This window comes from Calidris pugnax, unplaced genomic scaffold (assembly GCF_001431845.1).
Source record: "Calidris pugnax isolate Ruff unplaced genomic scaffold, ASM143184v1 scaffold196, whole genome shotgun sequence".
In the NCBI taxonomy this organism is placed as follows: Eukaryota; Metazoa; Chordata; class Aves; order Charadriiformes; family Scolopacidae; genus Calidris; species Calidris pugnax.
In genome coordinates this window covers 3,831,224-3,847,671 of record NW_015091042.1, presented here as the reverse complement: position 1 = coordinate 3,847,671, position 16,448 = coordinate 3,831,224, and the positions used below count along the sequence as shown (strand labels likewise).

Below are 16,448 nucleotides of genomic sequence, written 5' to 3'. Positions count from 1 at the left end.
AAATATTGTCATTTTCAACAGTTTTAACCAAAATCAGAGAATGGCATGAGTAGTCAGTATTGCCAAGAAAAAAAGCCATGGAGACAGAGGAGGGAGACAGAAAAGTAAGTATTTCTGCTTTCTGGTACTGATGATGGGTTACTATATGCCAGAACCTCCCTCTGGACGACTTTGCACAGGATGAAAAAAAAGCCTATTTTTCCCATGTGTCCTATGCTACACCCACCAGCCCTTTTGAATGTCTCATATGTGCTGGACCATCTGAAATAGTCCTAAGCACCTACACAAGGGCATCTGATTTGCTTCATGGATGTCTGATATGATAAGTGCCTCCAAGCAATTTTCAGCAAATGTTACATTTATTGTACACAAGTTGTGTACAGTACAGCTTTGCTGTAAAGATGAACATGCTGCATGTGTGCTGTCTGGTTGACACGTGAGTCCCAGGGTCCCTGAAGACTTGTTTCTTGCACATCATTGCCCATAGATCAGCCGTACAGATTTCTATTTAGAAAACTCATGAACAGAAGCACAGAGTCTTAGTACATGGGAATAAATCTACAGAGATGACTGAAATTACCCTTTATATATAGCCAATGACAAAAGATTACAAAGAAAATGACTGAATGTTTGTCACATGACTTTCGCAGCAATTTACTCTACTAGTCAGCACTGACTTTGTTTTTAGAGAGACCATTTGTCAAAATATGCATTAAAAAAATTTAACTGGAGTAAAATCAATGAATATGTCAGTTAAAAAATCTTATAAAACATGTAAAGTAATTTGAATCTTTTCATTTTCCCATTAGTTTTTGATGTTAGAGTATATTGTTTCAAATATGATTAAAAACAAGTTTGCTTTGTGTTGATTCACTTCGCTTAGCTATATAAAAATGCAAACTAGCAATCTATTATGTTACAATTATACAACATATTTTACATTATAATATCTTGATGTTATCTGAATGAAACAATTAAATGGTTCTGAATCATTTTCCTCATTCTGTGGGAAGCTGGTAAGTGGGGCTTTTTTGTTTGATTGTGAATTAAGACAAACTTGAGAGCGTAAAGTTTTTCCACAAACTAAAATTATAATTTTTGGAAGGAGAGGAGAGGAGAGGAGAGGAGAGGAGAGGATTGGTGTTTTTAAAAGATTTTTATGTTGGGTTTATCATGTACAAGAAAGTTCTGTAATCTCTTTTTTTTTTTTTCCCCCCTCTTGGTCCATCAATAAAAGCTGCAATTGCCATAGATAGGATATGTGTTAAAGTTCCTGCAGGGGAACAAGCACAATTTTCTTTAGAGTTGTATTTACTTAAACTCTATAAGCTTTGAACAACAATCAGCAAACAAAGATTAGGGAAAGCAGCATGGTGTCTACACTAGAAATAAATTACAGGAAACCAACTATAAAAAAAAAAAAAGGAAGACTGCAGCCAAAACATCCGAAGGAGCGGAAGGGGGAGAAAAGATAAGTACTATTATTAGAGCACCCGAGATATGCACTATTATTAGAGTACCCAAGTTAATTTTGTTTCCCCTTTCTTCTATAGCACAGTTTCTTTATGAGCTTAGTCAGGAAGAATGTTGTTGTTCAACAGCACCCAGGAAGCAACTAATTTTTTTTCCTTAAAATCCTTTTTCCTCTGAATTGTTCAAGAGCCGTTTACCTGCAAGTGTATTGTGACTCTGCCCGACACACTGGGCAGCCTTGCCCTGCAGGTCTCTGCTCTCCCATCTTTCTGCAGTGGGTATCCTTTTCCTTCAGCTGTAAACCCACAGGGGTGTCTTTTTTCTCCTTCAGACCTTTTTCAGTGTTTCGTAGAACAGTCCGTGACTAATATCCTTAAGATTATGATTACAGAGTCATTTCTCTGCAGCTTGTATTTATTTAGATAATTAATGCTTTAGAAATGTATACTGCTGCCCACCATTACCATACCTGGGTATTTACAGTCAAGTCAATCCTGTATTTAAGGATTGTAGCACAATTCTCTGCCACAGCCACAAGTGATCTGCCAGGGACACACTCAGCCCGGCCACTACCCTCGGGGCAGACAGGGCTTCCCACCGCTCATCCTGCACCCCTGGATTTACCCCAGAGGTGCAAGACCTAGACAACACCCTCTTTTCTCCCTTTTCTCTCAAACTGACAAGACTAGGCAGTGTCACACCCTGCTGAGAGCAGGGACAATTAATTGTCCCTCCGCTAAGATACCTGTTATGGTATTAGTGCTGCTTGGCAGGGAGCCCTGTAAAATCACCGCTTCCTTCCATGCAGGTAGGAACTGTCTCTGTTAGTTCAGCCATTTATCTTCCCTCATAAGGAGGAAAGCCAAAGACAGAGGAAGGAGGGGAATCATAAATGATGTCCCCAGGCAGCCTCTCACAGAGATCAGCGGTGCCAATTTTCCCACCTGGGCTGTATTGCACAGGGAATTAGGGTACGCTGCTTCCCTGGATACGCCATCACTGGGATACTCAGCCCCCAAAATTTGCTTTCTTCCCAGATTTTAGGAAATCGTTTTTCTCCAGGAGCCTGCCAACTGGCGTGCTCTCAGTTTGTTGGTTTTTCCTGTGGAATGTGAATCTGATTGACTGACGCACTGCAGAAATAATAGTCCAAGGCAGCTGTTTCTGTAAGTTTCCAATGTTAGATTTCCATGTGCTATTCCAGATCAGTAAATGGCAGGCAGACATAAGATTCCCTTGAAAAATATCCTACTTTAGAACTTAGGATCGCCAAAAGAAACACAGCTTAATCCCTAAAAAACTCTGTATTTGCTTTCTGCCTTGTAGCTTCAGACTCAGAAGTCCTATTTTCTGGGTTTCCCCCAGTGCTACCAACAACTAGAAACTAGAAATAAGACTAGACCTGAACGCAAACATAATTGTAAGCTATTTAGGATCTGGACACAGCACCTGTAGCTCGGACTAATCTTTGCTTTAGATATTTGGTGAGCGATTTCAACAAATGTCAAAGAGATCGGTAATTTTCATAATCAGTGGATTTTCATAAGTGCTAAATGAGATACAAAACATAGTTTAAAAGCAGGTGCACATCAAGCTGGTGAAGAAATCCTGTGATGTGATCATTGCTGTTCAAAATAATATCCGCATCCGGACAGCTCACTGAAACAACAGAACATTGTATAAAAAAAAAAAAAGAACATTTGTCAAGTAGCTGTTTTCTACGGGTGAATGAAACGGGGGCAGTGACAGGGGATTTCACAGGTGCTCGACGTGCTCAGCCCAGTGCTGTGTAAATGCAGCTGGTGTGTCCAACAAAACTGTGCCTGAGAGGGGTTGTGTCATTTCAAAGCTTCAACCACACTCTCTCCTAGTGTAATAAAACAGCTGAGCTGACAGCACTGAGTTGCTTGTTGCGTCTGGAGCAAGTTTGCGAGGTTGTGATTACACTGGGTTAGCTCAGAGATAAAGGGTGGCTACTGCTGCTGCTGCTCACAAAGCAATGGGTATTGTCAACAAGCATCCAGAGTCCCTCAGCTGATACACTCTGCTACTTCTACCCGCGTAGATAAGAGGAAACCAGTAGGCAGTAAGGAAAAGGAACAAAACTTTAAATAAATAAAGAAACCTGAGTAGCTGAATTACACCTAAAGGAAATGAGATCACCATTTGTTTCAGATTTCAACCACAAACAACTGACAAGTAATCAAGAGTCAGGCATTTAAGTGCAAGAATTTTTATGAATCACATTCGACTTAAAATCAGCGACTCTGGAAATTCCTGGGACTCATGCAAACTGTAATTTGAGAGAATAAGATTAAAGAGCACGGTGTATATTTTTAGCTTTATGAGTGGTGATAAAGTAACAGTTGAAATCTATGGGTTTACATTTAAAAATCTATTGGTTCATTCAGACATACCTGTTATCATCTCAAGAACTAGAAGTAAACTGGTTAAAAAAATTAACTTGGCTAACATCAAAGGGAGAATACAAAATGTTCTATTGTAAAAGTGCATGTGTTTTTGAAAAACTTTATACTGGAAAATTTCCCTTTAATTTGTAATACATTTTGTGACTGTCTTGAAATCCGTTCTGCCATAATCCAACATTCCCTGCTGCCCAACACTGTTTGATTTCGAAGCAGCATTCCAATACAGTTGTAAATATAACTATATTCTTTATATTCCATGCTCCTAGCTGGAGCTACTTAATTCGGCGACAAGCTGTTTTCTTTTAAAACAACAGCAAACTCGTTAGGGAGATGACAAGTCATGTCCAAAGGATCTAGGTGTTTTCTTGGCTTTTGTGTTCTTAATCACTAACTAAACACTAGAGCGTGAGGCTTAACGCTGCTCTTTTCTGCGAGATGACAGGTTCAGGCCCTCATAACTCCTCACACACAAATGCAGACCTCTTCCTTCCTGGTGCACCATGAACAGAGAGGAGTTGCAAATTATTTTTCTATTTCAAGGAAAGCCGTGTTGGCAAAACAGACGTTTTACCAGTCAAAGGACTAATCCTGGTATTACTTACGTGTGATACAAAGCAAAATGTGTGCCACAAAGCAGAATGTGTGCCACACAACCACCAGACTGAAGGCACTACGAAGCCTCGGAGGTACGAGAGCACTGGCTCTGTAAGTGCCTTGAAGAGAAAAGGGCTGTCCCCCTGCCCTGAGCTCCGTTGCCTGCAGCAGGGACCTGCAGAAGTGCCTGCTCACAGAGCCAGGATTTCAGGCTTAGGGCAGATTTCTAAGCATGGCTGCAATTTTAAGCATGTGCAGATTCCTATTAGGCTCGTGTCCCCCTGCCCTGAGCTCCGTTGCCTGCAGTGGGGACCTGCAGAAGTACCTGCTCACAGAGCCAGGATTTCAAGCTTAGGGCAGATTTCTAAGCATGGCTGCAATTTTAAGCATGTACAGATTCCTATTAGGCTCATGAGTGTGCCTGACTGAGAAACTGGTGTGGAGTACCCAGGTACCACATTTAGGGAAATTTTTCCTGTTATAACAGCACCTCTGTGGCACTTCTTTTTACTAATATTTACAGGATTACCTAACTCTCCATTATTTCTATCCTTTTGAGGTTTACTGATGGACCACCAGAAGGCTGCTCTTTTCTGCGAGATGACAGGTTCAGGCCCTCATAACTCCTCACACACAAATGCAGACCTCTTCCTTCCTGGTGCACCATGAACAGAGAGGAGTTGCAAATTATTTTTCTATTTCAAGGAAAGCCGTGTTGGCAAAACAGACGTTTTACCAGTCAAAGGACTAATCCTGGTATTACTTACGTGTGATACAAAGCAAAATGTGTGCCACAAAGCAGAATGTGTGCCACACAACCACCAGACTGAAGGCACTACGAAGCCTCGGAGGTACGAGAGCACTGGCTCTGTAAGTGCCTTGAAGAGAAAAGGGCTGTCCCCCTGCCCTGAGCTCCGTTGCCTGCAGCAGGGACCTGCAGAAGTGCCTGCTCACAGAGCCAGGATTTCAGGCTTAGGGCAGATTTCTAAGCATGGCTGCAATTTTAAGCATGTGCAGATTCCTATTAGGCTCGTGAGTGTGCCTGACTGAGAAACTGGTGTGGGGTACCCGGGTACCACAGTAAGGGAAATTTTTCCTGTTATAACAACACCTCTGTGGCACTTCTTTTTACTAATATTTACAGGATTACCTAACTCTCCATTATTTCTATCCTTTTGAGGTTTACTGATGGACCACCAGAAGCAATGCATGGTGAATGATATTTCTCTTTAGTTTTAATAGTTTATCATCCGCTGTGAAAATGAACACTGGAACTAATAATACCTCCACCCCAGCAACTTCTGCAAAACAACACAAACCTCACAATCTCTTTCAGCACACCACCAGGAGATAAAACCCCTCTATTTCTTTAAGAGGGTCGGTGGTGTCCTCATCTAATTGGAATGGAATGTTATCTTTTCCAAATTTGCTAAGTCAGGCTGGCCTATTAGTCTGAAACATTCAAGTTACTTCAACTATAAATTAAAAGAATCAGCAAGATTTTTATTGGCAACTGAAAACTAAACCACAGAAGCAGAGTTAACCATTAAAAATTGCCTGATTGTGGGTCTGATCCTACCATTCAGGACTGGATCCACTGCATCTGACCTCTGTCTGAGAGAAGTACTATACGACTGCAAGAGATTTGCAGACTTGGATCCTATTATTAACAGCTCTGAGTACGTATATGAGAGAACGACTTTAAATTTTGTGAATTGCATTTTCTGGTTTAGATGCTGTACTGCTGCTAAGCAGTTAAAGAGTATTCTACATGGTCACCCATACCACTTCCTGTAGCACCTCTCTTTTCTTCTGACATCTGCCCCCCTTCCATCCTGCCCACACCTCTGCCAAATTCAAGGTGATGAAGGTGATGAAGACACAGACACGTATATGGAAAAAAGAACTAAAAGTGGAAAGCAGAAAGTGTCTCTCAAAATATAAAACTTGTTCATGGGTCTGTACAATAATTTCTCTTAAGCCACGTGGATCATCATTAATCGGTCTCTCCTAGGCATGTAAGTTCCATTAAGAGACTTCCAGTAGGCGTTTGATTTTGTTCACTGTTCTTCCCAAACAACTTTGATTTTGAGTTATAATGACCTTCATTTCTTCTGTCCTATCACAATCTTATTCTGGACAGATAACATGGCTCATAACAGGAACCTTCTAAACTCTTGAAACACGCAGTTATGAACAAATCCTGACCCTGAAGCTACTGAAAGTGCCTTGGTAGCAGAATTGGTTCTGACTCCCTGGGTCCGAGGTCTCTGCCTTAAGATAAGGCAAATAACGGGTCCAAGGGTTTATTTCAATTGCAACCTCACTCCAGGTCTTGTACCAGCCATCAGTCAGCTCGGTGAACTCAGCTGCTGGAAATTATGTCACCCATTTCTGCCTCCCTAAGAGTCATTTAATGCTCATAGAGATCATGCAGCCTTGTTTGCTGTGAGATTACTTGCAGTACTAAAGCAAACTCATTTGCAGCTCACCTGGATATCTCTCTGCTAAACTATAGTTTCAGCTCAGTTATTCAACTACAATTCATTCACCTATCTGGGTGCAAATATTCAGTCGTGAGGAATTTGATGGCACTAAAGCAGTACTGCAAACATGGCAGAGTTTCTCATCAGTAACTGTTCCCAGTTCGATAGAAACAAAGCATCACCACAGCCCAGGTCACTTCTGCTGGTGGCCTTTCAGATATATTTTATCATTGAGAATAAAGTAATACTGTATTTCTGGTATTACTATATTATTTCATATTTCTACCGTACAACCCAAGTATATGAGAAATGGTAGAAAAAGGGAGTTTTGAATCTTGCTGTATCTTGTGCCAGAGCAAAGACAACAAAAGTATTTGGCTCTTAAACCTGGGAATCAAGTATGAACCTTCAGGTTTTAGCGGGGAAATGAGGAACAGGGGACATCTATACTGCTTGTTCAGAGGTTCAGGGAGAAGGTCACAAATGGGAAAGAGGAAATCCAGTTGCTCTAGGGTTGACTCTTTTTCCAGAAAGAGAGTTTGAGGAAGCAACCAAGGCCTAGCACCTCTTCCTTGGGAGCATGGAGGAGGAGGGAGAGACGGGCCTTTCAGCCCCAAGAAGCCCTCCTCGTCGGGCACCTTGCCCCTTCCTGCTCTCCCTGCTGAATGAAACCACAACCAATTTCTCCATTTATGATGTGTAAGATAGGTGTATTAAAATTCATTAAGTAAATGTTCCAAACCGTTTTTAAAATCTATAGTATTTCTTTCCCTGAAATTTACTCCCTAGGACAAGTTTACTCCACAACCACTCCTCTAAAATGAACACCATGCCCTTCCTGCTCTCCCTGCTGAATGAAACCATGACCAATTTCTTCATTTATGATGTGTAAGGTTGGTGTATTAAAATTCATTAAGTAAATGTTCCAAACCGTTTTTAAAATCTATAGTATTTCTTTCCCTGAAATTTACTCCCTAGGACAAGTTTACTCCACAACCACTCCTCTAAAATGAACACCATGGAGATTGCACCTTAATATTTTCTGCCCTGTTTCTTAGAGGATCTAATTGCTTGTGATGTTGGTATATTCAGCCACCCAGAGAGAGAAAAATGACCTTCCTTAAATTCAGAAAGATTTCTTTCTTACCTATGTTCATTTTTGGACTTCCAGCTTGAGCTGTTTCTCTTGACTTGGTTCCTGCCATTCAGTGAAGTGATATTCAGCGTGCTTTCGGCAGACGTGAGGTCTGTTCAACATGAGCCTGAAGAGAAAGAAATAGAGAATGTAAGTGGCCAGTACTCAAATAAAAATAAAGGTACTTCGGCAGACGTGAGGTCTGTTCAACATGAGCTCTGTTCTGACATGAGCCTGAAGAGAAAGGAATAGAGAATGTAAGCGGCCAGTACTCAAATAAAAATAAAGGTACCACAGACTTGACACAAACAGAAGGTGGGGATGGAAGGAGAAAGCCAAGCCATATTCATACACTTGACACAAACAGAAGGTGGGGATGGAAGAAGAAAGCCAACAGTGAAGTTAGGTGTCAAACATAGAAGGGTGGTCTCCTTAAGCTCTGAATTGTCCAGTTATGAAAACATTTCTCTTGAAGGAAATTCACGTCAACTCCTGCTCTGACCTGGCCTCTGAGGAAACTGCTCTTCATCATCTACACAGCCTATGGCGACCTGCCTCAGCTTAGTCACCTGCACGACCTGGAGCTAAACCCTACGAATATGCCCACAAATACTATGTGCTGGTTTGCTGTTATTCACTACATTGCCACAAAGCCACAGCATAATGTGAAAAATCACATTTGACCGGGCTAGGAAAGACTATCTATTTTGCTAGGCCTGCATTCTTATATAGAAATCTGTAAGCTCACGTCTCCATCTGTGTCCTATGAAATCACCTCAATTTTAATATTCCTTTGAAAGACAGAATTTGTGGAAAAACGATGAGCAATTTTCAGGAGCAGAAGAGCACTCCAGGGCGAGGGAGGTGTAAGTAGCTTTGGGAGAAGCTGAGTTTGGCCCCTGCTGTGAGCCCCCTGTCCCAAAGGCCTGAGGAACGCACCCTGCTCACCCCAAATGCCCTGTGTTTCAGCTGGAGGCAGCTCTCACAACACATTCAGTCCCTCCAGCACACACTCCGGCCCAATATCCCCTCCCAGTGGGCTGTGTTTAACCCACACCTCAATCAATTTAATCCTCTATTAATTAATAAACCAGTTGTGCTTCTCTCATTATGAACAAAATACACCATGATTTGTATCTCTAGGCGTGTTTCAACACAAGTCACTCTTCTCATAGCTCTCACTCACAGTTCTCTTTTGTTTTGTGGTGTGTTTTTTTTTTTTTAAATACCTGTAGGAAATAGCTGCCTGCCGTGGGGAAGCCGAGGAGCGCGCCCCCCCCCTAAATCTAACCCCCCAAAAAGTTGTTCGCTCGCCCTGAACCTACTCCCCCCGCCCCCCGAAACTAAAAAGCAGCCTTTAAAATTTCCCCCTTGAGTCACTCCAGCTGCTGTTGTTTGCGGCGAGGAAAGCTCCGAGTCGTTCGCGGGTCCCCCGGGGGTGCGGGCGGAGAGAGACGAGGCGGGACCGGGACTCGAACCCGCCCCGGGGCGGTGGCAGCGGCGGCTCCGCCCCGGCCCGGCCCTTTATAGCGCTGCCCTGAGTCCCCTCCGGCACCAGCTGCTCCGCCACCGCCCGGCACCCACAGCCAGAGCCGCAGGGACCAAGGGGGCTTCTGCGCGGGTAAGTGCCTTTAGAGCAAAACTGGGATTTAAAAGCGAAAAATGCCAGGTCGAAGTCGAACAGAATGAACTGATTGCCCTAGCAAAACTGGGATTTAAAAGCGAAAAATGCTAGGTATAAATCGAACAGAATGAAGTGGTTGCCCTTTAAATTGAAAAAAATTAAATATGTATATATATAATTAAAGCTCTCCTCTGATGCAGCATTTCAGCAGTGGGGGAGATCTCTGTGCTGCAGCGTATTGTGATTTTACTGCTTTTTGTGATGCTGTGGTTGGGCCTGAGAAACTCCTTATGGTAACAAATGGTAATTTGCTTGCACAGATGCCAAATATGCTAAGAAATAATTATTCTAATATGAACAGTGATTAAGGAGAAAATATATCTGTGGAAATCTCAATCTGAATTTTCAAGGTGTGTGTGTGTCTGAGTACCTGGGGCGTGATTTGCTCTCTTGCATCACGAGGGTAACAAATGGTAATTTGCTTGCACAGATGCCAAATATGCTAAGAAATAATTATTCTAATATGAACAGTGATTAAGGAGAAAATATATCTGTGGAAATCTCAATCTGAATTTTCAAGGTGTGCATGTCTGAGTACCTGGGGTGTGATTTGCTCTCTTGCATCATGAAAACTGCTCACAAGTAAAGGCTGCATCTGCATTAGCAGTTCAGTTTTGATTGTGTCAGCTTTTTTTTTTAAATGAATCCAGGGATCTTCTCTATTCCCCGTGGTTGGGTTCACACCACCCAATGGCTTTAGAGTACGTGCACTGTGTTTCTCCTGGATAAAGCCAAGCGGGGAGCTGCAGGCGTTCAGTCTGCAGGACCAAGCTAGAACTAGTCTAATGTAAAAGCCTGTGAAGCAGGTTTTCAGCTCCAGCTCAGTTCTGCATATCTGCTCCTACTGCATTGCACTGTTTGCTCCTGTAGATATAACTAAGATTCTCACAAAGTCTTTTAAAAATCAAGTTTTTCAGTTTTCTAGAACTGAGGATGCTCTAAAAATAAATGCAATGAAAGTAATGAGATTTTTTTAAAAGACAGCAAACACTGGTACTTCATAGCTCTCTTTGCTGTCATTTTTACAAGCTATTTTTTTAACAGTCACTCTTGGGAAGGTTGCTGTAAGTGCTTGGCTACCAGAGCCAGCAGCATATAAGAACTGAAGACAGAATATGTTCTAAGCCTCTCTCACACTGTAAATAATTGAGGTAACATCAAGACCAGACTTTCAGGAGTTTGCAGTGGTCAGAGGCAGTTGCTGCGGTGGCCAGGCTGCTGTAAGTGCTCAGCATCAACGAGATGCAGTCAGCAACCATAGAGGTGATAAATAGGGAGCTTTCCCTTTCATACCTTACGTGTGGCTGTTCAGTGCTTTTGTTGCAAGGTTGTAATAATTGGTTTAAAATGTACAAACAGCTGGGCAGCAACCAAATACATCTGCCAGTTTCTAACTGTGTTAGTCCACACTGTAGAAATCGAGTATGGATTTTTCTAATTTCCCTTTTTCAGCTTTACTTAAACTCTAAAAAAAAAAAAAAAAAATAAAACTGGCTGTATTGCTAAATGTACAAAAAAAGCTTCAAATGATAGCATCTAATTTAATGTATGGAAATAATAAGCAGATATTGCAGTACAAATCAATGCTTAATTCCTCTGTCAATCCTGTTGCGACTTACTCTGAAACCTGCTGAGAACAGAAGCAAGAGAGCTGACACCCAAAGCTACAACATGATGATAAATTCTTCTTGTATTTTCAGAATCAAAATAATACGGAGAGAAGAGGAACGAAGTGAGAAGTTAACTAACAACATGCAGTTACTCATCTTCCTCATAGTAACCCTGGGCACACTTGTCACGGGACTAGATGCTGTAAGTTTTGAAACAATTGGGGGGGGAGGTGGGGGTTCACTTGGAACCACTTCTGGTTTTGATTACACTTCTGCTTTGGACAGTAGTTTTGCTGCTTTTGTGTGTACATATACATACGCTGTCATGTTTTTGAACCATTATTTTTTTTTCTGATTCTGCTCCACCCTAAGGTGTCTGTTAGTGTTCAGTTAGGGAAGACATCATGCCATAACCAAGAAATCTACCCTTTCTATTTTTCTCTTAATGCAATTTAAACCTGGACATTGAATACCAAGAGCTCACTGGTATTTCATCGGGGTGGACAGTGAGTCTTTAACAAACTTCCACCTCCCCTACTTGAAAGTGTGATGCTAAAAAAGGAGCAACATCTGAATTTGCTTTTTTTTTGACTAGCAACTTGTATGACTGTTGAAATCTATCAGCAGAGCTGTTCACCAGCATTATGGAATTATATTGTTACCATTACTTGTTTTTTTAGCTCAGACAAGCCCACTTGACCTCTGGGAAAGGTATACTAAAAGCTTAATCTTATTAAATTCTGTAGAGAAAGAAATATCTAGCCTGCAAAGCTGAGGCAGGACCTGAAGTAGAGGGCAAGAATCTATTGTTGTATAAATCTACTGGCTTTTATTCCGTGGCACAAATGTGAAGCATTGAAGTTGCCAAAATGATGGAGGCAGCTGGGGAATGTTGCATCTTTGCTGTGCTGCTCGGTGGCTGAGGGGTGGAGAGGGAGAAGTTCCCTTCCCCATTTTAGGGGACCATTGAGAGCTGCTTAGGTCCTCGTGGTAGAAATAAATGCGGTGTTGACCTGATGTAGTGGACCAGCTTGGTGCACTTCTTCTTTTTTTTTTTTTTTTTTTTTTTTGGTGTGGTGTATTGATTTTTTTTTTTCTTCCCCATTCTGCTTTGCTCAAGTAGAGTTCCACTTTTCATTCATGTCCAGATTCCACAGAGCAGGTTCAGTTAATAACTACATGCAAAAACTTAAACTGTTCAAGGTATGCAGTAGGAAGCAGAGTTTGGACTCATAAAAGAGAGTCAGATCACATGAAAGAAACTGTTTCCTTAAAATCCTTTTTTCTTTTCCCTTAGGTTTATAGCAGGAAGTCCTACAAGCTGCCATATAAATACAGCTCACCTCACAAGGGTAAATATCTGCCTCTTCTACTTGCACCTAAAAAATTTGTTACCCTGCGATTACATCTTCATGTGAGAAGGAAGACTCTTACTGGTACTTAAACACCTAAAACTCAGTTTGCAACTACATTTCACTCTTTACTTCATCAGTCAAGTGTTTTGCCTCTAATTTGCCATGTCTTTTGCTTGCAGATTGCCGTTGTTTGAATGGAGGAACCTGCATTACCTACTACTTCACTAGTGGAATTAATCGTTGTGTGTGCCCAAAAGGATACTTTGGGATTCACTGTGAAATAGGTAGAGTATCTGCCTGCCTTAATACTAACTAGATAGATTGAAAAGATCTAAAGACATGTAAATCATTAATATGAAATGCCCAGTGACAGTATTACCCATGAATAGTGACTAGATGTCCTTTAGCACTTTATGCTGACAGACTAAGTGAGGAGAACCAACTAAATATTGGTGCAAAATCAGGATCTCTGACTTTTTGTGTGTGTGTGTGTCCGCTTCTTCACTGATGTTGCCAACCTCACAAATGGTTCAGATTAGGGTGAAAAAAGTGAACTTGTTTGGGAGCACTCAGAACCAGAAGAACCGATTATATTGTGATGTAAACTGAATTGATTAAAGAAGCAATATGCCTGCTTTAAAGTGTAAGATAACTGATACTCAAAATTAAAACGGAACATATTCAATAAGAATATATAATCAGTCCAGACTTTGCATCCTCTGTTTTCAAGCGTAATGTAGGAACTTCTCATTAGAAGGATCCATACAGATTATTTCTCTTGGAACAATTATAAACACGAACATGCCGCTAACAAAATACTATTTTCTTAGACACTGCCAGCACATGCTATACTGGGAATGGGGAGGACTACAGAGGAATAGCAACAGAAGATGACTGTCTGCCCTGGGACCTTCCCTCAGTAGTCAGGAGGGGTCGTTACCATGCTCGTTTGAGTAATGCTTTGCAGCTGGGACTGGGCAAACACAACTACTGCAGGTAAGAAAAGCATCACTCTTCCTGGGGTGACTTCTATTGTCACAGCCCCAGAACTGCCTCATGTGATGGTACATGATTTTAAAAAAAAAAAATAACAAAATCTTGGAGATTAATTTAGACTGACAATTTTTGGAATGTGACTCTTTGAAGCATCTAGAGTTCTTACCACTGAAGCTGATCATACTGCAAAATTCCCAGTATGCAACAGAAGCTGTCAATTGTTAATTATTTTCTCTGGAATATATTGCAAAAGAACACTTTTGGCCTTTCCAGGACAGTTAGAAATCTAAGATACTATCATTTTTTTAAATCTGTCTTTATGAAAAGAACACTTCTTTTATCTTCTAGAAACCCGAATGGAAGCAGCAGGCCCTGGTGTTACACCAAAAATGGATTTGCCATTCAAGAAACAGCTTGCAACATAGAGAAGTGTGGTAAGTAACATTAATTTTAAGACAAATGATTTTATTTTTTTTTTAACAGCACAAGGTTGATGCTTAGTTGTAAGTACATCTGAACAAAATTTCTCCTTCTACAGGGCCTGCATGTGGTCAAAGGAGCATGAGCAAGTACTTCAAGATTGTTGGTGGAAGCCAGGCAGAGGTTGAGACTCAGCCTTGGATAGCTGGCATCTTTGAAAACATGTGGGGCATGGACCGTTTCCTGTGCGGTGGCAGCCTCATTGACCCTTGCTGGGTGCTTACAGCAGCACACTGTTTTAACATGCCGTAAGTTTGCAGTTCCACATCCTTATTTGCAATTTTTTTCAATGGATTTCTTTGCTCACTGAGCAACCCTTCAAAATGTACCATAGTAAGAATGTTCTTTTCGTCGAGCAAAACAAGATGAGCGGCCAGTAAACTTTAAGCCTCTGGGAGTCCAAGTTGAGCAGAATGAGCTAGCAAGGCGTGAACTTTTGGGAGGGTTATGCAATTTAAATAATTTTAGCTTAAACTGGAGTCAGGGCTTCATTTTTACTGTAGCTGTTCTCAGAACTTAAAAGTTGTACTGAAAGGTGTTGAGCTGTTGAGCAATACACTTATGGGTGGCTTCTGTTGTTTTTCCTGTGGAAAACTGATCATCCTGCAGAGGACTCTCATTGCCCATGCCTGGTATTAGTAGCAGCTCAGTAGGTGTGCGTTGCAAAATGCCTGAACATCTATCTTAACCCCCCCAGGATGCTTTCCTTTAGAATACTGGATTAATTTTCAAAGCTGAGTAAATCTTGCTTTTTCTTGTCAGCATTAAAGTAAACATGACACAGAACTGGAGACTGGATCTAAACTGTACCTCAGTGTCAGAAATCAGTAGTCTTCATGAATCTTTTTACTTTCACTCAGGTCAAAAAGGCCACTAAACAAATCCATCTACAAAGTCTTCCTTGGGAAGTCCATCCTGAATGTTACTGACATGAATGAACAAGTATTCATGGTTGATGACATCATCTCTCACCCTGGATTTACAGATGTAACAGGTGGCAATGAGAATGATATTGGTAAGTGTCGTCTTGGTACGAGCCTTTAATTAATAACACTTAGGATGGCTAAAGGCTACATAATTATGGCACACAACTTTGTTTAGAAGTAGGACTGGAGATAAGATGAAGGGGAACAGGAACTAGGTGCTTCTGAGAACTGGGTCTGTACTGAGAAAGATTTTTCCCACTGGTATAAAATTGGATTGTGGCACACATTAGATGCATTACGTGGCACACAGTCAACTGTGAGCCTGTCTTGTCTCTGGTCCTGTACCAGGCATGACTTTTCCATAAGCACTGGTGGCAGCATCCCATTTCTACCATCTAATTCTGTGTTTACAGAGATCAACTGTACGTATAGTAAATGATGGAAAAAATGCAGGTACAGCAGGTTTCATCATAGAGTAGGGAAATGCCGTATGAGGTAGCATGTTAGCTGAAATCTTTCCTGAATTAATCCAGACTTTGGTAAGTCTCTCTGGCTTTCACAAGCTTATCCCTAAACCATCAGAGATGGGTTTTTGCAATTTGCACAGAATAGACTCACCACTCCTGCATTTGACACCTAGAGCTCTGCAACCCCTCCCAAATTCCTGCTGCTAAGGAAAAAGACTCAAAGAATGGCTTCGTAAGCCCTTCTGGTGAGGAGAACAGTAGACACTGCCCCTGCTTCAGCAGGGCAGGGGGTGCCATGCTCTACAGCCAGTCAGGAAGTTGAGGTTTTCCAACACCTGAAAATACACTCGCAGAAAAATTTTCCCAGAGCTATCAGGGAAGCTATCAGCTCTTCCTTTCAAGAAGGAAGTTCAAGTTGAAACACTTGCCAATTCCAGCACTGGGAAATGAGTTCTGTTACTAAATAACGACCCAGTGTCATTACAAAAAGCAATGAGAGGACCCATATGTAACCAGAACTAAACTTAATTGCAACTATTCCCATTAACTGTACCCTATACTCCTATTCTCAGAACTTGGGGGGTAGAACTTGCTTTACAAATCTAACTGTGTGTTCTCTGACTTGTTTCTTAGCTTTGATAAGGATAAGATCAGCTTCTGGGCAGTGTGCAGTGGAATCCAAATATGTCAGAACAGTCTGCTTGCCAGAGCGGAACCTTAACCTAAGAGACAATACCCGCTGTGAAATAGCTGGCTATGGAAAACAAGATTTTTGTAAGTAAATGACTTCTCTTTATAAAAGGTTTTATTTCC

At 41.4% G+C, this 16,448-nt stretch overlaps 1 protein-coding gene across 1 annotated transcript in view; it reads left to right on the top strand.

Annotated features, from left to right (window-relative positions):
* Positions 1 to 9,692: 9,692 nt before the first annotated feature.
* The window catches only part of PLAU (plasminogen activator, urokinase), a 17,816-nt gene continuing 11,060 nt past the window's right edge, over positions 9,693 to 16,448 (top strand). Inside the window, exons 1-9 of the mRNA XM_014956158.1 lie at positions 9,693 to 9,738; positions 11,502 to 11,613; positions 12,709 to 12,847; positions 12,946 to 13,050; positions 13,597 to 13,762; positions 14,111 to 14,196; positions 14,301 to 14,490; positions 15,103 to 15,257; positions 16,269 to 16,409. Coding sequence (XP_014811644.1) covers positions 11,554 to 11,613; positions 12,709 to 12,847; positions 12,946 to 13,050; positions 13,597 to 13,762; positions 14,111 to 14,196; positions 14,301 to 14,490; positions 15,103 to 15,257; positions 16,269 to 16,409 — 1,042 coding nt within the window. The 5' untranslated portion in view covers positions 9,693 to 9,738; positions 11,502 to 11,553. The remainder of the gene's footprint in view (positions 9,739 to 11,501; positions 11,614 to 12,708; positions 12,848 to 12,945; positions 13,051 to 13,596; positions 13,763 to 14,110; positions 14,197 to 14,300; positions 14,491 to 15,102; positions 15,258 to 16,268; positions 16,410 to 16,448) is intronic.